This window comes from Pocillopora verrucosa, chromosome 1 (genome assembly GCF_036669915.1).
Source record: "Pocillopora verrucosa isolate sample1 chromosome 1, ASM3666991v2, whole genome shotgun sequence".
Classification (NCBI taxonomy): Eukaryota; Metazoa; Cnidaria; class Anthozoa; order Scleractinia; family Pocilloporidae; genus Pocillopora; species Pocillopora verrucosa.
The window spans coordinates 29594254-29615843 of NC_089312.1; the positions used below are offsets into that span (position 1 = coordinate 29594254).

The 21590-nt window shown below is 38.8% G+C and overlaps 5 protein-coding genes across 5 annotated transcripts; 4 read left to right on the top strand and 1 right to left on the bottom strand.

Moving 5' to 3' along the window:
* Positions 1-280: 280 nt before the first annotated feature.
* On the top strand, positions 281-3078 carry LOC131786097 (uncharacterized). Its single transcript, XM_059103085.2, has 4 exons — positions 281-400; positions 1025-1106; positions 1243-1340; positions 2104-3078. Exons 1-4 carry the CDS (start codon positions 365-367, stop codon positions 2368-2370), a joined length of 483 nt encoding a protein of 160 aa, XP_058959068.1. The 5' UTR covers positions 281-364; the 3' UTR covers positions 2371-3078.
* A 152-nt stretch (positions 3079-3230) lies between these two features.
* On the bottom strand, positions 3231-14183 carry LOC131786094 (synaptotagmin-6-like). Its single transcript, XM_059103082.2, has 4 exons — positions 13833-14183; positions 8964-9688; positions 8403-8529; positions 3231-4163 (listed from the first exon to the last, which is right to left on the bottom strand). Exons 1-4 carry the CDS (start codon positions 13921-13923, stop codon positions 3841-3843), a joined length of 1266 nt encoding a protein of 421 aa, XP_058959065.2. The 5' UTR covers positions 13924-14183; the 3' UTR covers positions 3231-3840.
* Positions 5651-7389, top strand: LOC131786095 (sorting nexin-16-like). Its single transcript, XM_059103083.2, has one exon. It carries the CDS (start codon positions 5820-5822, stop codon positions 6876-6878), a length of 1059 nt encoding a protein of 352 aa, XP_058959066.2. The 5' UTR covers positions 5651-5819; the 3' UTR covers positions 6879-7389.
* A 2475-nt stretch (positions 14184-16658) lies between the features above and the next one.
* Positions 16659-18140, top strand: LOC131786074 (calponin homology domain-containing protein DDB_G0272472-like). The gene has a single exon (XM_059103056.2). It carries the CDS (start codon positions 16659-16661, stop codon positions 18138-18140), a length of 1482 nt encoding a protein of 493 aa, XP_058959039.2.
* A 1686-nt stretch (positions 18141-19826) lies between these two features.
* LOC131786058 (uncharacterized) lies at positions 19827-21336 on the top strand. The gene has a single exon (XM_059103040.2). It carries the CDS (start codon positions 19827-19829, stop codon positions 21024-21026), a length of 1200 nt encoding a protein of 399 aa, XP_058959023.2. The 3' UTR covers positions 21027-21336.
* The last annotated feature ends 254 nt before the right edge of the window (positions 21337-21590 follow it).

Below are 21590 nucleotides of genomic sequence, written 5' to 3' on the forward strand. Positions count from 1 at the left end.
AAGCACTTCAACCACAACCAGGCCACAGTTCCGTTTTAGAGTTCGTCTTAGCTTTGCTATTTTAACACCGGCCTTATTTAATAGTGGGCCACAGTGACGGGGGTAAAAACCCACGTCGGGCTAAACTGGTCTCAACCGCCGATGCATGTTTGCTTCCAGATAATTAGTAACGCGTCATGATGTGTCATCACAGGTCAGTCAAAGTACTGCTATTTGTGACACTGACGTCATGAATGGTTACCCAGTTTTCACGCGGCTTTGCATAAGGTTAAATATAATAGGATAACCAAATATTTACGACTTGAACGTTTCCAAGCAGTGAATAAAGAGCGACGGAGGAGAAGGCTTGAAAACTTGATTCATTATGGTTCTTCAACAGTGCCTCGCTTGTAATAGTTTGGTAAGTCCCGTCACATTCTCGCCGTGATTCTGGTTTTGCAAAATCGAATTTTTGGTCGTTGCTTTTGAATTAGTGTGGAAGTCGGTGATGTGAACATTAATTCATTTCTTTGGTCGATTAAATAAACAAACTGGAAATTTCGCAAGATTTAACGTCAGGCTTACGAAATTTTCCAAAGCAGTCTTATAATTCGCTTAAATCCTTGAATCGATATATATTTTCTTTGCCCAAGGTGCGTACTAAACAGTAACACTACCAACTAGGTACAAGCCGCAAAATAATAACATTGATTTCCGTACGGATATTGCCTGTTAAAATGATACCGGGTCAGAAGCTCCCAAGAACTATGCGGAAGCCGACAAGACTCTGGAAGTGTTATTCCAGTTAACTGTAGAGGTCGGAATAGATCAAATAATTTCAGAGAAATTCTTTCAAACTTCCGTTTAAAAGCGACCAATGCGTTTAAGTCAAATTTTGAATAAGGATAGGATTATTGCATGTAATCAATTGATGATCACGGTTATGGTGATTTTACGTTCGACCGAGTATCTGATGCAGGGATACGACTGTTTTAGCGAAGCAGTCTACTCGATCTATTCTCACGAACAAGTCTCTATTCCTCAGATTACAGAAACATCAAGATCATGTGTGTGTGGCCACGTACTAGAAGATGCGCATCGCTTTATCGGAGGCAAACGTTTTTCAGGTACAACTGAATAACATTCTTATAAAGTGCGAGATAGGACTTACGAATAGCCATCGGATAAATCAAAAGCTCAGGGAGGTTTCGTTTTTGTTTAATAATCTGGAAAATTCTTATTTCTCTCCATCAATTTGTTCAGAATATCGAGCAGAACTTTACTCTCGTCTGGAGAGCAAAAGCAGGAAGAGAGAAGAACGTGAGATCAAAGAGCAAGCAAAACTCCAGCTTGGAAGAAAGGTATTATTTCTAAATATGCGACATGAGGAATTATGTAAACTACAGTATTGTTTATTTTCCGGATCTATTTTCTCGAAATCTCGAATCTCGGAAGACGTGACAGTCACCGGAGACGTGAGGTGAGCTCTGTTAGGAGGTCACGTTTCTACTTCCTTCTTCCTTTTAAGGAATATTATCACTGAATTAGTAAACAACCAAACACCGCTCCAGCAATGTGGGCATAAAATCTCTCGCAACTGGCAAATAAGTTAAAGGCAAGTTGTTGCGAGTTCATTTGGTGTCAGACAGCATTGCAGCTTACAGAGTAAACTTTGGCGCTTGTTCGAACATAAGCATCTTACATTGTGTATCGCTAACTGTTTCCAAGAAACAAAGGACTGAAAAAACCAACCACAGGTAATTTACAGCTGAAAGATTTAGATTTTACGGTTTTAAAGTCTTGTGAGCCAAACGAATGAACGAGAGTTAGATGGATGATCGATAGGTGATGTATTTTGTGTCTTTTATGCTAATCGAGGACAAAGTACAGTAAATACATAGATTTAGTAGTAATTGCGTGGTGTAAATAACTTGTTGAACATTTTACAATCGCTAGGAGGAGCGCCGTTGTGTTATTTGAAAAGTGCAGTGGACTTGAAGAGTCCGCTGCCGAGGAACAAATTCATCTGAGCGCCAGAATGACCTCTCGACTTCAAATCCATTTCCCTAAACCGCAGGTCACGCTTTTCAAAAATGTAAATTAACTTTAATCGTCTTTTCGCAGAATATCATGGCAGGATCAGTGTCAGAACAACCAGGATTCAAACCTCCCGTGAAAAGAAAGCCATTAGCAGCAAGGAAAACAAATAAGAAAAGACGAGTGAAGAGGGGAACATCTCGATTGCAAACAGGGCAGTCCGCAACTAAGCGGAATGATGGCAAAAGCAGTGTACCACCGGAACTTTTGTCAAGGCTTCCTGCTGCTCTGCAGGAGATTAATCGAAGAATACTGGGACAGAACTTTATGTGGTTAGCGTTACAACTGGACTGAAACAAAAACTCTTTTTCCGGCTTGCAAGTACAGAAGTCTGGAAAATTTTATTTGAAGACCGGAAGATGAATGCAAGGTTTCCCTAACGGCTGAATCTTACCAAGTGGCTTTAATAACAGGAAGACATCGTAATGGAAGCAGAACGTGAAGGAATTTTATGGTTTTGACCTGGAAAAGGCGGATGCGAAAAAGAATTGCTGATAAATAACCTATGGGCACAGAGCCAAATACAAAGTCATATTTTAGCTATAAAGCTTTCAGAGAAAACTGCCGGGGAGGAGGTCGATAGCGAGCTGATTCTCTCCGCAAACGGAAGAATCTTCGATTAAGTTACGCGAACAGGACCCACACAACCTTTTTGTTTTGTTGTAAAAACATAGCAAAGATATTATTATGAACTTTTATTTAAATCCTTTTTATTGAGGAAAAAATGTAATTTCTTTGTAATACAAAGTTGTACAAAAAGAGAGTGATTGAACATCAAAATATCTTAAACCCAAAATAAAATTTCCATACAAAAAAATACCAGACGGGTGAAATAAAACCATAACCGTAGACTTCACTACATACTTGACCGATTCCTAATCATGTCACACTTCTCATAATTGTTGCAGTAATTCGTAAACCAATCTCAATCTCTACACTCTTTGCCATAGATTTCTCATAATTTTAACTCAGAGAGTTTGGTGTTTGAACACATTCTTTCTTGTCATCACCTTTTTGATTCTGAGGGGAAAAATCACTTATTGGTCACAATTGGGAATGAAAGGGTTAATTTGTAGCGTAAAGCGGTTCATATAAAGCAAACAAATATTACGTTAATAATCCACTTTCTGTTTCACCTTCCTCGGCAAAAGCTCAGCAATATTGTTTTTTTACCATGGCTTTTTGAACAAGTTACTACTTCAAGTTTACGAAAACCTTGGTGTTCGTCTAATAAATATAAAACTGCTTACTTTAATACTCGATTTAAAAAGGTAATGCTTTATTCGACATGCAATTCTTACATGTCAAGAAAAGGCAAAGCAGACAGAGAAGCGAAGCACGCGCAGCCGACTAGTTAAACGATTTTTTTTTTTTAACAGTACAAAGTAACCAACTGTTCAAATATCGTGTGATATTTGTACCCGATCCGCACGTTATTTGCTCTCTACGTAGTGCAGTTGAATAGTACTTGGATTGATTAAAAAAAAATTCCCCTGAACTTAATTTTAATTTCATTTATATTTTAAACCCTTTATCGTATCGTTACTGTGTGAACAAAACATTGCTGTAAAATATAGAATCTTGTATGTCTACGACGGATGACCCTTGAAATTGATAAGGTTAAATACCTTTGCTATAGGTGTTGTTATATCTCTGACGAAATTCAACCGAATTAATTGAGATATAGGAATATCTTAGAATGGATCCCTCCGTTCAGTGTCGACCTCGAGAGCTACATCACCGATCCGTTAAAAGTCATCCATCTCAAGTCTTAACCAGTGGATGCCACTGAGCGATGGGTTTCCTCGGAGTTGTCATCATACAGTTCCAATGATGTAAGCCAATACTTGTCTGTGCATCCGGTCCCACGATCGCCTTGCCAATGGTTTTGGTTTGCGGTCGCCTCCCGTCCTCTGTGTTAGTGTCGAGCATGCGCACTAGCAAGCTAACATCACTCAGGCGATCGATTGGGACGTCGAATACAAATGCCTCGTTGTACACCGGAGCTAAGGTGTTTTTGGCCACAGAGGTCTTTGTTTTCTTTAATTGTCGACCGCTCAACATCAATGAAACTTTGACAAATGGATCTAAAGAAAAAAAAAGAAGATAAAGGATGGAAACAAATATTTCATATGTCATCATATGAAAATGGCCAGCGTACAAAGAGGCTCTCGATGGGGTTAACCGTTAGACGTAAAACAGCCAAAAGAATTTAGCCGTTTGGCGTTAAAATTGTCAAATTTTTACCGTTAGTCGTTAAAAAAAGTTAATATTAATCTTTAGCTGAAAATGCCATAACTCCCTTGAGACACTTGACGATGTGCTAACATCTCAACCTGACTCATAGTATTGCAGGACGATAATTGAAGAATCCGTTAGTCTTTTCTCTCTCTCTAACTAAGCAAGAGACTTGGTGCGCAGTCAGCAGCTGTAATCTAACATCTTTATAGCATTTCTAAATGACTGTCGAAAGTTGTTGATATTGGTTGACTTTTGCTTCATTGTTCTCTCTGATTGGTCTAGAATAGTCGTGTCACATTCTCAACCAATCACATTTAAAACTAACATCAAGTACGACCTGGTCACTCGCGTTTTTCCCGCGCTTCAGCTTCATGCAGGTCTCATTGGCCCTTGTGAAACTGGCCTTTGTTATAACTGGATGTTTCTGGCGATTATTTTCGTTTTGGAGAACGCTCTCTCATCAATGCCATTGGAAAATTAAACTTGAAAATCATAGGCCGACCCAATTCAAGTTTGTTCCAACTGATATAAGTGTCATTCACAACGCTCGAGAATCAACTTGCTTGGTTTGTTGTCGTTTACATCTAAAAATCTGTTCCTCGACTGATTATTTTAATTTGTCAGAATTAGCGAACATAAAAAAGGTTCACTTGAGCAGCTTCAGCAAACTCTTTAAAGGTCTTTAAGCAGCTACATATTTTTGTAAAAGTTTTTATTTCTTGTTCTTCTTGGCGCATTGCAGTGCACTGTATTGGCCTTTGGCTCATATTGTGTCCATAGCAATTTAAATTCTGAGTAAATATTGACAAAGGGCGATTTATGTTAAGGTTAAACAATATTTAGAGTGGTTATTCTTTTGGCATCGTCAGAAGCAGATCGTTATTTGGCAAATAACATTTTTTAAAATTGTCGAGACCATTTTTATTGTTGTTTCTCTGTATTTAGCCCTTACGCTAAAAAAATTGTAAAAAAAGTTTTACTTTAAAAGCAAATGTCGCCAAGAGCTTTTGCATGGAATTTGGCCAATAAGTTAAATATAATACTGATAATAAAATCCATACACTTTGCACTAAGACAATTTGCTCTTGTAATAAAGAATATATTGTAAAATTCTGCTAACGGAGAAATTGTGAAATCTGCTTTTGTCATTCATTCAGAATTTTCTAGTTTTCTATCGAAAACTATGAAAACATTATGAACGGCTTGACATAACAACTACCACGAGTGCGTATTGTTTTCCGTTTCGCGAGGCGTATCCAAGCACATCCAAATCTAATTTGAATTGGAAATTGGGTTGTCGATGAGTAAATATTCTGAATTCAGAATGAAAACACATCCGATTATTTTCCTTTCGTAATTTAAAGAGGTGTTTATTCAAAGGTAACGCAACACACGAAGTACAGTAAGTTTTTTAGATACCGATGGAAACCGAAATATTAAGGTTTTGAAATTTGTATTTGGTTCAAAGTACAGATGGAGTGTTAAATATCTGTACAGCGCATATGGCTGAAAAAACATCCAACGATTCAGAGGACAACGGAAATACATTTGAGTCTTTCCAACCGATCGAGGAAATTGATATTCACGCGCCGATTGTTGGTTATGAAGTGGTGGAAGCGAGAAAAAGATTCACAGTTTATCAGATCTTTGTTCAACTTGGAGGCGAGCGAAATTGGCATGTTTTCCGAAGATATTCCGATTTTGTCCGTATGGACGAAGCATTAAGAAAGTTATTCACGGATTTTCACGCTACCCTTCCGCCTAAAAAATATTGGGGCGATAATTTTGACCCTTCTTTCATAGAAATGAGAAAACAAGGTTTGCAAGAGTACATCGATAATGTGTTAATAAGGCAGGAAGTTATTACCTCGCATCCGGCGGCTGAGTTCTTCTGCTTCGACGATCCGCCCGGACCTTATGACAGTCTTGAGGAGAGCCGAGCATTCATTGAAACGTTGGAAGACACAGTAACCGATATGAGAACCAGGCAAAGTGAACTACAATCGGAGATTAAGCTGGTCAAGTCACAGCTTCGCCAGTCTCAGGCTCAAAAACAAGCCTTGTTGATAGCTTTGCGCTCCGAACGCGTTTTGAATGGAAAGCCATCACATGATGACGACGATGCGCAATTGTTGTCGGAATATTCACGGCTGCCGGAGGTGGCACAACTTGACTTTAAACTCTTTTCGAGGAGTAGCTCGAGAGTTAACGGAGAACACTCAAGGCAGCAAAAGAATCGTTTGAGATCAAGCCGGTTTCCAACTTCAACAGCAGCAAGTCAGTGGGACATTCGAGTTGAAACCACCGAAGGGTTGGCAAAGCGAACATCGCCTTTTACGGGCAGGCGAACCCAATCTACTTCAGATTTAACACATTCACAAAATTACAGAAAGCGAAACGTGTCACATTTGCCTTCGAAATCAGTCAGTCGTGGCAATTTGACTTTGTTAGACAAATTCATGACACAAAGCACAGACGCATTGCAGTTTATAAGGGACAGTGTTCGACAGAAATTAGGGCCAACGGAGAACACCGAATCTACTGCCGCAACTAACAAATGAACTGAAAGCAATTTTCAGTTCCAGTTCATGTTGTGCTGAAAAGCGAAACATTTGATGCCGAGAGAGAATCTTTTTGAAATCCTTATTTAAGAAATTTAAGGAAAAAGAATCCAGTACGACCGGCCAATAAAATAATTATTTCGGATATTACTTAATTTTCATAGAACACAACAAAATATTAACATGAACGACAGTGAGGAGAAACCGCAGAAGTTATTTTTAAGACATGGAGATTTCAATACGTAATACGGTGTAAAGAGATCAATTACATTTATTTTAAAGATTACAATACTGAAAGTTCTACACGGTTCAGAACGGTTCAGAACGGTTCCTGAAAGTGGCTGCTATTTGAAGTGTAAAATTATAGAGTCTTTTATGGCCACAGCATCCACAAATGCCAAATAAAAAGAGACTAATTATTCTTTAATGCAAATATTCAGCTCATAAAGAAATCAGTAGACTAGAAAAATAAAATTTGAGATGTCTACGTGATGTGGATTTTGTTTGCTATTATTTTCCCTGAAGGTGTTGTATATTGATGAAGACACGACATAATGAAGACCTGCATAAATGGAGAATCTTGCACGGAAACAGTTAAGCTCAAAGCCTCATTTGCAAGTCCACAGCTGGTTTTTTTTTCTTTACTTAATTTGCAGGTGTAAATTCGTGGTAATGATTTGAAACTCGAATAAATTTCTTGTAAACAGAGGCTTATTGGCTTTGGGGAAAGCTTTAGGGGTTACAAAAAATTAAAAAAAAAGTCACTTCACAAATTGAACACTCCAGCTGAGCGGAGTTCCATTAGTACTTAATTCTGCATACAAAGGCAGTTCCCTGACTTTGGAAGATAATTGCAAGCAGGTTAACAAACAGCTCGAACAGAGAACGAAATCGTTAAATTTGTTTGAACCAGCGAAGCACGCATGAATTCCGTCGAACAAAAGACCTGTGGCGAAGAATTAATACCTGTATAGATCTGACAAGACACTATTTAAAATTTAAATTACTGTCTCTACCTTTTAACAATCCATTTACTTTGCACGGAGAATACCATTTTATTTTCAATTATATGCTAAAATAGCCAAAGACTTTCCTCTAATAGAAGAAAAAAGGTTTCGGTAAAATTTCCGCACAGCCTGATACTACATTATACATTCAGTTCTTGAATAGAGAAAACAGTGACAAAAACAATACGTTTCCATTGGGAAAACAGATTTGTTTTACAATTGTATGGGGCTGTACGGAAACTTTACCAAGGTTTCCTTCGCGTTCTGTCTTAACTGGAGTCTGAACCACCTCGCTCCCGAGCTGAAGGGAAACTGTAGAAACGAGTTTAAGCTCCATGAATGCAATCGCGCACGGTGCGTTGTCCTGTGTGAATAATTGCATTTTTGTGACAGCCCTGCACTTCAATAAATATAGTCAGTTTTCAATTCAAATTCTAGCGTGCTCGAACAGCAGAGAAGACTACTCTTTTAAATCAAACACTAATCTTTTTCCAACTGAAATACAAATTGTACTCACGTGGCAAATCATTTGGAAATGAAGTTTTCGAAAGCCTCGCTTTTAGGACAACAAATGTGAGTCTGTTGGTGGTGGGAAGGTAACAAAGTGACACTAGCACCTCCCCTGCACGGGATGGACTATCCTCCTTGGTATGGAAAGAAGAATAAAATCAGTGTAACGAGAATGAGCAACACTTGAACAGACTTTTTTTTCAATGAAAAAGAAGAAAAGTTCGATACTGCCAAGAAAAAAGCATAGTTAATGGAGTTACAGAAACTTCAGTTCTCGAAAATTTCTGCTCGTATTATGGTGCGAACCACAAACAAACCACAACTCGGACACTTTTCGTCCCAACTCAGTGATAACACGATAAAAAAAAACACATCGCTACCGGGTTTTTACCATGGAGGTGTTATTATGAATTAGACTAATGAAGCCAACATCCACACAGAAAATTGGTCCTATTATTATCAGTAGGGTGGGGCTGTCAGTACGTAGGCGCCTCAATTCAGTTTGTTTGCTTTAGATATTAGCTTCAAGACTGGCCATAAAAATGAGCTAACAAAATGAACATCTCACCTTTAACAGAGACGAATCTCTCATGATCTCTTTGCATAATGCTACTCCTCCGTACTCACTCAAATGATCATTCTCGCCAAACGAATAAAAAACTTCCCCTAGGGATTGATGTCGCGAAAATCCATCGTAACTAAACACACAGCACTGTAAGGTGCGCTCAGCAAGTTCCGAAAACGCGATATCAAACACGAATTCTTCATTGAAAAAAGGATTGCTATTAGAGTAGTGTACTTTAGTCTGGTGCTTTTCAACTCTGTCGGGTAGCAAGTACAATTCCACGTAGCTCGTACTGTGAATAGTCGGCAAACCGTACGCCGCTAACACCAACACTCGTAAACATTCCTTATCAGTATCGTAGTTTATGTTAAACTCCAACTTTCCAAGTTTAAGACTTTCTTCGCTGCTGTCTGATTCATTAGCAGACATTCGGTTGTTGTTTTTATGTAACCACGAATCGAAGTCGATTTCGGACACAGAGCTGTCGGATCTCATCAGAGGTTGATGCCGACGTTGTCGGCGACCTTTTTTAAAGTCTTGGTCGTCCGGGCTTGACGCACGTCGCACTGGTACACTATTTGACGACGGTTTTCTGGCGACGTCGGTCTTAGTTCCGGTCTTGGATCGGAACCATAGAACCTTATACAACAATATTATAAATATTGCTAATAAAAGCACAGCACAGGTGGCAGCGAATCCAATAGCAATCCTGATCTTGACTCTCTCCCCTGCAAAATAAAACAGTTGTTTGGTTGCCTCTTCATAATTGCAAATCAGAAAGAACTAAGTTTATCACTCAAGCTACCATTCTCGAAGACAGTCAATTTCTGCTGCAGTTGAATACAAGATACCGAGGCTTCGTCATTATGAACGTGAGCGGAATTTTCATTTGGAACTGAGTTAATTGATGATCGTTCGATCATTGATATCAGGAACATTACATTCCGGCACGTTTGAAGCGAAGACGTTCAGAAATCTAAATTCACAGGCATTTACAATGCTGGCTAAAACTATCAAAACTATGCAAAGCGTGGTGTAGAACAAACAGTCAGCAGAGGGAATTTTGACTATTGTGTAGGAACAAAATAAAGTTGAACAATACAGGTAGTCCCTACGATTCAGCCGTTACAAATGCTATGTACTCGCACAAAAAATCGTTTTAACGGACTTTTGTGAACCGTGACAAACCGGTACTAAAATTTATTCATCTGTCTTTAGATACCAAAACATATCAACATCTAACAGTCTAAAATTTCGCCTCTTTTTTTCTCTGAAATGACTAGCTAAATTGCACTCCCTTTATGATGTAACATTTCTATGTCTTCTTGTCTTTTAAAACAAAAGTTCGATTGTTCATATTCATTCCTTATTTACATTAAGAGGCATTGTTACTTATCTTGGCGGGAACTTTTAACCTCTCAAGTTGGAACGAGCATATTCGCGGGACTATTATTTCCTGGTTTGGCCAAATACATACATAAAAAAGAACTGCATTTCACTAAAATTGTCAAAATACTGATATGCATTGACAAACAATTCGTCTACGAATTCGAAGAAAAGAGATCAAGTACAAGATAATTACAGTACGTGGTGAACTGACAATTCCGAAGCAAATACACCTACGACTATGGCTGAAGAAGCATTCGTGAACCCCGACAAACCAATAATAATCTCCACTATTCAGTATACTGAAAAAACTTTAACATGGAAAAATCGCTTCAATTCTAAATCAAAGAATACCTCTGGCCAACTCGTGCTTCAGTTAAACTGAGTACTTAGTCTAGAGATGAAACATGGCTGTGATCTTGTAATTATTGGCCTTACAGGAATGCACGGTTTCTCTCATCTCAAAAGCCAAGCTTCTGAAAAAACCACGGAGTTCCACAATTATATTTACCATTCAACTCCTCAGAATAATAAATGCATAAAAAAATCAACAAAACAGCACAAAACAGTATCTTGCGTTTATCGAATTCCCGTTTTGCGCAGCGTCAAATTTAGGCGCTGCAATCCAAATCTTTCTTTGCCTGCGCCAGCCAAATTCCTCTATTCTATTTTTATGTCACGTTTCGCCTCACAGTCGCTCAATAAATATTGGCATTGCAACGCAATGATCTTTGTTTACAGGTTTTTCTCCTTCTTGCATCTGATAACAAAGCTTTAAGTTTTCTGCCTCGGAACAAAAATACTTCAGAATGCATTTCATGTGACCGCAATTTTTCTTGATTGATTGAAATTTGAGATATGCAGCAATGAATTCCACAGGTTTTCTTTTGTCACAAAGCACAAGATTATTTCTGTTCGCTTCTGATTGTCCGGCCGCTAATATTTTCATGAGATAATCGAATTTAATCACAGTTCTTGTTGTACATCAGATCATGAACAATCGAAGCGATTCACAGTAGTTTTTTGTGTCTGAACTCGAGAAATTTTTGTTCATTTGGAAAGTGATGTTTAAAGCAACGATGTGTGGTATAAACTGTAACAAAGCCTCTATCCTTTTATACTAGGTTGTAACACCAAAATGGTTTCGTGCTCGAGCGAGTTCATGACGCCGGCTAGTCACCACAGTATAAACAGGGTGAGGGAATGACTCATTTGCACATTAGAGTCCCCACAAAAACTCGTTTGCATGAGTTAAAAATGGCTTGGTTTTTTCGTAACAGTTTAGGTTCGATTTTTGACGACTATTCTAAATTTATAATATTCAACAAAATTTTTTCTGAAACAAATTACATTTCTGAACATGGCATTAATACTTTGTTTCGACCTCCGTGTTTGGGAAGAAATTTATGAAGAGGCGGAGGGCCAAAGTATAAAAAAACCCAACATATGTGGGAAAAGTTTGTGAAAAATGTCCACATTATGTACCGAGTGACTGAGTATGAGCACCGAAAGAAAAAACATTTAGTTCGAGGTCATGACGTATTGACCAAGAGTGAGTTATGACCAAAAGCCGCATAATTTCCCGTCCGGCTTGATCAAATTCAGTCGATAAGTATTCCTTATGACCACTGACCTTTATGTTTGAACCTAAAGATATGGCGCGGTTACAAACTAGAGAAGAGCGCGCGCAGGACAACTTCAAAAAGGATTCTACAATGACAACTTTTCCTTAATTCCTTCGGGTCAAGACGAAAACCGCACAATTCATCGAAAAACGAGGCTTATTTCCACATTACTACTTTACTTTAGGTCCATCACAGAAATTGATGTTCTTAGGAAAATATAACAGAGCTAGGTGAAATTTCCGCACAGCCCCATACTATTTTAAAACAAATCTGTTTTCCCAATGGCAATGTATGGTTTTTGTTATTGTTTACTCTATCCAAGAACTGAATGCATAATGAAGTATGGGGCTGAGCGGAAATTTTACCACAGAGCTGTTTCTCATTACCTTGTTGGGGCCAAGCTTTCAAAAAGTTATATCCTGAGTGCAATTTGGGCAAGAAGTACGAGATTGTTCATAAAAACATTTCAGATCTATGCAAATGAAGTCAAACTGGGGAACAAAATAATAAGGGATTTGTGATTCTTGGAGGAATTCATTTATTTTATTTTCCTCCAAGTTGAACAGCAGGACATTGATCTATTGTTAATTTCACCGCATGTGACCTTTAGTGCTGGTGACCTTTTCGAAAATCGTTCTACATGGAGGTGAGAACTATGCTTTGCGCTGATTTCCAGGAATGGTCAGTAAACAAGGAGGAGCGTTAAACCCTTCTCAGACGTGAGACAAAGCAATAAAATCACGTAACGCCCAAAAGAATTCGAACTTCGACTTTTCGATCTCGCAGTCGGCTGCTTTAATGACAGAGCGATTGACGAAGGGCTAACGCTCGAAACGTCTGCTTTTTAAATTCTTTACGGTGGCCAATTTACGTTATTAACTCAGTTGATAATTCTAAATTACCCTGTTATTCCCACTCATACATCTGGCCGCCCTTCAAAAGCTTTTGTCCTTTGTCCTTTCGAAACAAAGCACAAAGAAGTGCATCATCTTTGAAACATCTCAAAGAAATCTAAGAGTTATTCCCCTGATGGAATCATTCTTAAAATTTTAGCCGAAGTCACATTATTTCTACTGACCTCCAACCTTTTCGAACCACTTCAGACATAAACCATAGCATGCAGGAGTGATTTTTTAATTAAGCCGATGGAGCGAATCCTAATGGGGGATTGTTCATCACAAACAACAAAATTAGGTATGCATTATGGAGACCTGCTTAAATGAATAATTAACTTAACGTGCAAACCAAAAGGTTCATAATGTGTTATGTTCCTGGTTTATTGAACAACTCTTACCATAATCTATGTTGAAAAGGATCGAAGTCTTGCAGAATCGAGTTAGACAGTATTGATGGTTTGGTTAAATTTCGGACGTGCCATTTGCTATCTTAATCGATTCGAAGTTTCAACACTTAGCAGTCGACCTGTTGATAAGATACTGCTCACGATAACTTTTGAAGTTTAACCAAGTGAGGTACTTTCTGCTCTGAGCGGTAAATCCAACAATTACCCCATGATATAAATAAATGAAAGTTTTTAAAGTGATAAAGTTTAATCGATCACATCATTTGTCGGCGACTTATTAATTCACTGTGCTTTAAATAAGTTATCTTCTTTGGGTTTCAAACCGGATAGATACTTCAAAAGGTAAGCGAAAACATTGAATAGCGACAAACTCGAAACGAGAGGCGAAAAAGAAAATTTTTTTCAACCGAACCACTAGGGATAAAATTATACCTCTGAGAATACTTCACGATTACACTTAAAAGAGACTTAATCGTGTGACGTACGTTTAAGAGTTTGAAGTTCCTCTACCTTAAACAAATTTATTTGCATGTGTGGCTTTATCACAGGTATACTAACCTGAAACGGTATCTTGTCCATTGGAACCTTCATCATTCACGTAATAATCCAATATTTGGCGAATTTTTTCGCTATCGTCGGCTTCAGTCATCGAGTCTCCTCACGTAAATGCAAATCTTGGGAGGTTTTGTTCCTCATTCGTCGAAGTTCGCTATAGCCGTTTAATGCGGGCCAAATAAAAGCTCGATCATCTGTTTCATGTTCTAACCTAAGGGTAAAGCGTGTGTAAACATGCCACACACTATTCGGAAAACGCTGAGGAGCAGAAGCAAAGGAAAGGCCGAGGTGTAATTCCTCCTCATAGATTTGTATTCATCACTCCGACAGGTCTAAATCCCGCTTTGTCGTGCATGAGGTGAAGGGAACAATACATTTTTCGAATCCTTTCAGAACCGTCGCGATATGAATAAACATGTGCTCTGATTGTGGTTTCAAATACATTATCTCAAACAACAACTACCTGCTCGGTTGAATGACTCACAAAAAAATTGGTTCTAATGGAACAAACCTGCACGAAAGAAAATCTTGCAACTTCTTCTTCACAAACTTGATAAAAGTTGGGGAAGGAACAACCTTTTATAATGCAAAGGGAAAGGACAAAAATTTAGCAAACCAAAGGATTGAATAAACGTGAACAGTGGTGGGTCACAACTGTTTATTCGTTAGGGCAATACACTGAAATTTCGAGAACTCCTCCACTTTTCTCAAACTTTCTTCATGAACAATGGAAACCAAAAATATACTTGTAGTTAAGGAAACAAAGCTGCGAAAAAAATAATTTAGCAAATTTGACAATGCAAAATGATCTACGTAACTTTTGCATAGGGATTACATAGAGTTTCCCGACATAATGCCTTTTCATTCTCTAAATCAAGAAGGTGCTTAAACTGAAAATATGCGACAAATAGAGGTATTTTTGAGGCATGATAAATATTCAGGTTGACAGTGGTGTAAAAACGTGCTTTCTTTTATGTTATGATCCTCAATGCGATCAAAGGAAATTTACGTCTACAAACACAATACTGACTTTCACTTAGCACGACTAGTATTCGCTTCTTCTAAGTGGCGGTACTTATCCCTCTTGCAAATAGGTATTATATGGTCGATGTATTTATTAACATTATTCCTTTCGTTTATCTTGATTTTTCCCACATTTTGTAAAATCTGAAGGGGACATAGGTAAAGAATGTTGCTGTTGTTGTTTTAAAAACAATGCTTAAGCAAAACTCTAGGGCAAACTTAGTGTATTTGGAGTAAATTCGAACATGAAATATTGTAAAAGGACGTAAAAGGTTAAGTAGAGCAAACAATCAACTTTTAATGATACAAAGAAAGCGTTTCTTACGGCGCAAACGCAAACTGAAGCATTAAGGAACGGAATTGTAAGCTAATGACCCTGAGTCTGACCAATTGTGACGGTTGGAGAGTTCAGAGTAAATCAAAAGTGTAAACTGATCAAAACCACTGGCAGTGAGCCGGACAACGAGACTTTTCAGGTTATTTTTTAAAATTGCAAAGCACAAGTTGATGTTTGTATGTTTGAATTAAAAAATGATCAATTGAATTCTGGCGGCGTTGGAACGCCATAATTGCCACTCTACGGTATCTACCTTAAAGGTGAAAAGGACGCTTGGTGGATTCTTCACCGCCAAACTGAAAAAATCGATCACTTTAACGTTATCTCATTAAGTGTCAAGAACGTGGTTTACCTCCAATCATTGATCCTATTTCCTAGAGCAGTCAACTGTCGCTCACATCTTTCCTAGAACTCTTAAATCTAAGCAGCTGACGAGCTTGCCAGTTTCGGCGTCCTTGGTCTGAGAAATAAGTTAGAAATAGACGTTAAGAGAAGTTCATCTTGTTCTCGTCCGGCTGAAGTTTCTGACTTGTAAAAGTTGACAGCTTGACTAAACGTTTGCCAGTTCACAAGAAGGAAAACTTAAAATTTCCGTTTCCGGTTTGGAACTACTTTCGAATTCCTAGCATTCCCTGTTTCAGTTGTGTCTCATCAGCAAAAGCTTGACAAGTAATATACCTTATGATCTGTGTCGACCACATTACCTTCATGTAAAAGTTTATTTGATGTCAATTGTCTCAAGACATGCTGCGATTTACAGCCTTAAAATAAACACCGTTAAAAATCTAAAAGCGGAGGAATTGTTACAAAGATGGCGCAGAATTGAAAATATATTTTTAACCCAGCTTAACAAGAGGAACATTGAAACTCGTCATCATCGATTTTAGAGAGCTCACATCATTACCAACAGGCGCCGTTTTCTTCCCTACAGTTACACGTTTTCATTTACCTTTATGGGTCTTTCCTACCTGTTGACTTAAGTCACGAGAATTCTGGGATCTAAAATGGGCAAGCACCGACAAAAGTATACAACTCGACCCGATATGAATGACTAGCGTCTTAATGAATTGAGCGCGAACCATTCCGAAACGTTGGGTCTATGAAACAAACAGAGTTAGTTGCTGTAGTACCTTCGAACACGCCCTATAATTAAGGACAAAAACAAACGTTCCACGTCGTTAACACTAAATTTTAAGTCTTTAACACAGTGTGCAGAAACGAATTAAGACGAAAACGAGAATTTAAAGAGTAAAAATTACCGCAAAAATTTTTCACTTTTGTCGCTGGTGTCAACACCTATTTTGCAAACAGTATAATTTACACCTGAGTGGATGAGAATTAGAGACCTGAGTGGCGGACTCGCGGCGCTAAAGAGCTGTAAAATGCCAACAAAGGAATAATTTCATAACGAGTGGACTGAAAACAAACATCTCCGGTGTAGTTGATAGAGCATCCTTGAGTAATCCATCATGGAGTTTTCAGTTCATTCCGCGTCTAAAACTCAGCCCGTTGAGATTCCTGTGGGCAGTATGCTCCCTTCAGACAGTGAGCACAGCGGAAGTTATGTCTACACAAGAGCCAGCAGCTTTGACTCGGCTCTGCCTCGAATAAACGCCGAACTTCATCTTCCAAACCAACAGGAACCGAGTAAAAGCTTCTCAGAGTTTCCTGAACTTGGTAAACAAACGAGAAAAAGTGGAGACGGTTTAGAACTACCCGACGTCCAAGGATCTAAATATTTAGTGTCGTTTTCAGACTTAAGACAGCTTGAGAAAACTGACACAACAAGGAACTTGGATTTTCGCGAAAGATCCTTAAAGGTTTCAAAGCTTCTGCAAGATCGCATTCGTGTGCTTGAGAACGAGTTACAGAAACAATTAACAGCTGTTAAAGAAACCATTCATCAAGCAGAAATCGTACAAAAAGAAGAAACCACTACATCGCGAAGTGGGAAAAAAAGGCGCGATAAAGATTCTGCAACTCATAGACAAGAAACTGAAAGACAAAAACGTTCCGTTCAGCGGAAAGATTACGAGATAAAATCACGAGAGTTTACTGGAAAGCGACTGCAGAAACCAAATAGTGAGTCCTCCATAAGTGAATCCGCCGAATTCCGTCGATCTGCCGCTGAAAACCAAACTTGTCAAGATGCAAACAAGAAGCAAGACGACTTGTTGGCAACAGAAACTAAAGAGAACCATGGAGTGTCTAGCCTAGAGATGAGTGAACAGTCGACTCAGGAACAGAAAGATGTCAGGTTTTCTGATGGAGATGTAAAGCCTGTTGATACTCTCAAAGGTTATGGGTTACCACCAAAAGGCATCCTAAAACAGCGTAAGAGCGATACCTCGCAGCCGGCAAATTCGACTAAAGCTGTCAAAAAAACCATACGAAAACTCTACAAACTGAACAAACAAACAGAGGCGGAGAACTTGACTGACCTTCTGGAATCTAAAGTTATGACAGAAAAAGAGCTGAACAAAGCAATCAAGCGGGAACTTCAAGAAGAAAGAGACGAGAAAAACCGTCAAAAGGCGAGAAATATCGAGAGAAACAGACGAGAGACTTTCTTTCAGAGAATGGAGGAGCTGGAGAGGTTGGAGGAGGAGATGAGAGAGAGTAGACTGCGTGAAAGAGAGAAAAGACGGGTAGAGGCTCTACGACGACGAGAGAAAAATACTGCGTTTTTGTATGAAAAGCAAAAGGCTATACTATCCGCAAAGATATCACGGGCTTTTAACTTCTCTTATTTCCCTTTGTATATACCCGAATCAGGGTCTACTTGTCCTGACTATGAGCAGTCAAGCAGTGAGGACAGCGACATCACCGACAGAAGTCTTTCCCGCCAAAATTCGACATGTTCTTGTGTGTCAACGAAGAAGAAGGGCAAAAATCGAGCCATCTGCTCCTCACATTCTGAGCAGAGCCGAAAGTTAAGTAAACCAGCTTGAACCAGTTGGTTTGTTGGAAAAAAAAAACAAAACAAAACAAAAAAACCTGTCAGTACAACCGGGTCCAATCAGAGCAAGCATTGATTTTAGCAATGATATCTAGAATGGCGCTCAAGGAACTGAGCGGGAAAATAGGAAGACAACACTGAAGAGAAAGGAAAACTAAACAGTAGTACAGGGGTTTCATTAACTTTTTCCACAGGCAGCTGCCGATGGTGTAATAGGCGGTTGTACCTAGAAAAGGAGTCGCACAGCGCATCCTAAATACGAGGGCAAGCTCACAGGCTAAACAGACGGTGATATGAAGTCTTCTAGGGGGGTGCTAGACTGCTGATAACCGGGTTTTATTAAAACTCCTGGTAGTGCTGCGGGAAACACCTAAGTCAGTAGCAGTGCGAGTAAAAATAGGCCTATCATAGCGCTGGAAAACCTGTATCCAACGACAAGCGCAGGAAAGAAGAAACATGATCCTGTTTCGCGCGATAACCGCGGAAAACAGGAAATGTTCAGCAAGTTCGGCAATTACATTAATAACCCAAGAGTCGAGTACAAGGAGTATAAAACTGTACATCGCACTTCAGTTAGTTTTATTTCACTGTACCCTAATTTTTGCGGACTAAATACAAGCATCTGCGCTTTGAACAATTGGAGCATGAGCTTAGGTAAAAAGTGAACAATGCATTCCTACTCACGTGAGTCATGTAAGACTGAACATTTTTGTATATAGAGCTCAAAACGAAAGGGTTAGGAAAATAAATGAAGAAAATACAAAGAAAAATAAACAATTTAAGAGCACCATTGAAGGATTTTCACTGACTTCATCCTTAGGTGATCTCTTACGACGCAAATCTTTAAACGAGGTATTTTCACTATCCTGACTACAAAGTCACGGTTGTAGATCACTTCGTGCTACAAGTGCCGTTGTGGGTTCCCTTTTTTCCCACCATGTTTGTTACCATCTACACGACTTGCTTTCGCTTTTTCTTACTTACCTCCGAAAGAAAAGAAAGCGGAAAGAAAAAAAATTAAATCAGTTCTAAATCATTTTGACTCACAAAACAACTTGAACGGCAGAAACGGATTCATAAAAAGGAAATGACACATACTAGTCTAGGTTCTATTATTAACTTTGACAGCGTAGATTCTCTCTATTTGTAGAATTTTATTGATCTTATTGTTTTTCGTTTGGTCGCTGTAAAAATACTTCAAACAAGCGAATCGTCAACCGCTTTATTATTAAGTTATGAGGTTCTTTGTGCTCTTAAAGTAAATACGGCTGAAAACATTGATAAGATATTTTAGACAGAAGACACTAATGAAATAAAAGTTTTTAAAAACATCCGTCGATATACTTACTTTTCTGGAACTCGAACTCTGGGATACGATTCCAATCGCGAGTTTCCTATCAAGTCCTTGATTGCTCAGACACGAAAAACAAGGCCAAAAATAGTTATATGCCAAAGGCAATGATAGCACTGAAGGCAGTGTTTATCATCGCAGAACATCAAGCACGCCTCTCAGTTTCGTGTGGTTATACTTCAAAGAATGAGAGCGCCGTGCGAGGTCCCTATAACATATAACATAGTAACCGCATGTAATTAGGGAACAAATTTCTTTTTATTGATTTCGTGTCAAAAGCCGGGTGAGAACTGACGATCAGCAAGCACTATCAATTGAAAGAACTCGATGTCGTTTCCACGCGATAAACCGTTTCTGGTCGATATTTTTAAGTCAGATGCAAGAGGAAATCCTTTCGAAAGATTGGATCCAATCCAGGAGACTTATCGAGGAAATACAAGGAAAACCAGCAGCTTGGGACTGCCAAGTATTGATTCTGCTTACGGCGACTCGGATAGTTTGTCCCCTGTTTCTAACAGCAACAGTCATGAAGACGAAAAAAGTGTTTCGACTTCGGAATTTTCGTTCGACGACTTGGATGAATTTCGCAGCGATGCAAAACTGTCTTCCAATAAACGGGCAGACAATTATATGCTTTCTAAAAAAGACATGCAAGAAATTGAGGATCGAGTCGAAGAAAATCTAAGAGAAGATTTCAAAAAGATTTGGCACAATGCCAGGTTAAAAGAGTTACAAATAAAAAAGAAATTCACTAAGGTTATTGACAATGCTCGCGACATGCTGATAGAAGCTCGAGTGCACGCAGAGAAAGAGGCTGTTAACAAGTTGGAAGAAAGAGCAGAAGAAAAACAGAGCGAGATAATGAAGAAGAGATCTTTGAGGAAATGGCAAATCTTGAACAAAAAGAACAAAAAAGAGGGGAATGAAATTCCAGAGCACAACTTTGGAGGTGGTGATGAATGGGTAAGACAACAAGTCGAGGAAATGGCTGCCTTGAGAAAAATCCAATCAGATTTAGATCGAGCTCGGGCAAGACGAAAGAGTTCGACTGGACTCATCTCTATCCTGAAGGCAAAGAAAGCAGGAAAAATAAAGCAGATGATGCAAACAGAGATGCGTAAACTTGAAAGGATCGACGAAATCCAGAACCTGATTCAAGACCTGGTTGATCTTGGGTTAAATGAGCAGGCTGATTCTTTACGTGGGTCAATTCAGTCGAAAGAAAAAGCTGACATTACACTACGCCGTCAGCTCAAGGAAGAAAGAAATAAAGCACGCGTTGAGGCTTTAAAGAAAAAGGAAGAGGAGGTGGAGAAGTTACGCAAAAAAAGGATCGCTGAGGTGGAGAGACTGGAACAAGAAAGAGAGGCGAGAGAAGAGCGAGAAAGACGTAGGCGAGTGATGGCGGCACTGGCAAGAAAAGCTCATAATCAAGCGCTCAGGCGAAGTTTTGATCAAACTAAACTGACCTCACGAATTTCAAGATCGCACACTTTCTCTTTTTTTCCTCCTCCAATACGAAAATAGTAACTACATGAGTTACCATGAGCCGTCTGATAATGAATAAATTACGGAATAATTCGTTGATCGGTAAACATCAATGGAAAAACTTCGAGTACCAGAATCTTCTTTACCACACGAAGGAGTTCACTATGGTAACAACCGGTACAAAAGCTGTCACGAAACGCAGCAGTCCCGCCTCCAGCGCTGCGTGACAGACTTTACAAAACGCTGAGAGCAGATTGTGTGTTGTGAATCATGGCAAAAAAGTGTCAGAGTGTTTAAACCACCTATATACCTCGAGATCATATTGATAACTTATTATCAAAACGATGATAAAAACCGCGTTTCATTTAAAAATAGTTTTTCACAAAACACGACCAAACATTTCGATAAAAATGAAATAGAGGTTAGTTTAAATACTGAAGGATATTATTCATGCCGTTTCTCTCTCTCTAGTTTAGAGAGAAAAAAGTCAACTTTTTTATAATTAAACACACGAGTCCCTGATCATGATGGAAACACAAGAGTCGTGATAAAATGGAGTTGTTGAAACAAAGAAGAGGCAGAAGCAAGGAAGAGGTAAATAAG

Bases quoted from the DNA above. Each gene is read 5' to 3' on its own strand.
- LOC131786094 (XM_059103082.2), bottom strand. From the start codon at position 13,923: ATGACTGAAGCCGACGATAGCGAAAAAATTCGCCAAATATTGGATTAT. The intron at 9,689-13,832 runs GTTAGTATACCT...TTTATTTTGCAG, and splicing joins TGGACAAGATACCGTTTCAG to GGGAGAGAGTCAAGATCAGG. The intron at 8,530-8,963 runs GTGAGATGTTCA...TTCCATACCAAG, and splicing joins GAGATTCGTCTCTGTTAAAG to GAGGATAGTCCATCCCGTGC.
- LOC131786097 (XM_059103085.2), top strand. From the start codon at position 365: ATGGTTCTTCAACAGTGCCTCGCTTGTAATAGTTTG. The intron at 401-1,024 runs GTAAGTCCCGTC...TCTATTCCTCAG, and splicing joins GCCTCGCTTGTAATAGTTTG to ATTACAGAAACATCAAGATC. The intron at 1,107-1,242 runs GTACAACTGAAT...CAATTTGTTCAG, and splicing joins CGGAGGCAAACGTTTTTCAG to AATATCGAGCAGAACTTTAC.
- LOC131786074 (XM_059103056.2), top strand. From the start codon at position 16,659: ATGGAGTTTTCAGTTCATTCCGCGTCTAAAACTCAGCCCGTTGAGATT.
- LOC131786095 (XM_059103083.2), top strand. From the start codon at position 5,820: ATGGCTGAAAAAACATCCAACGATTCAGAGGACAACGGAAATACATTT.
- LOC131786058 (XM_059103040.2), top strand. From the start codon at position 19,827: ATGTCGTTTCCACGCGATAAACCGTTTCTGGTCGATATTTTTAAGTCA.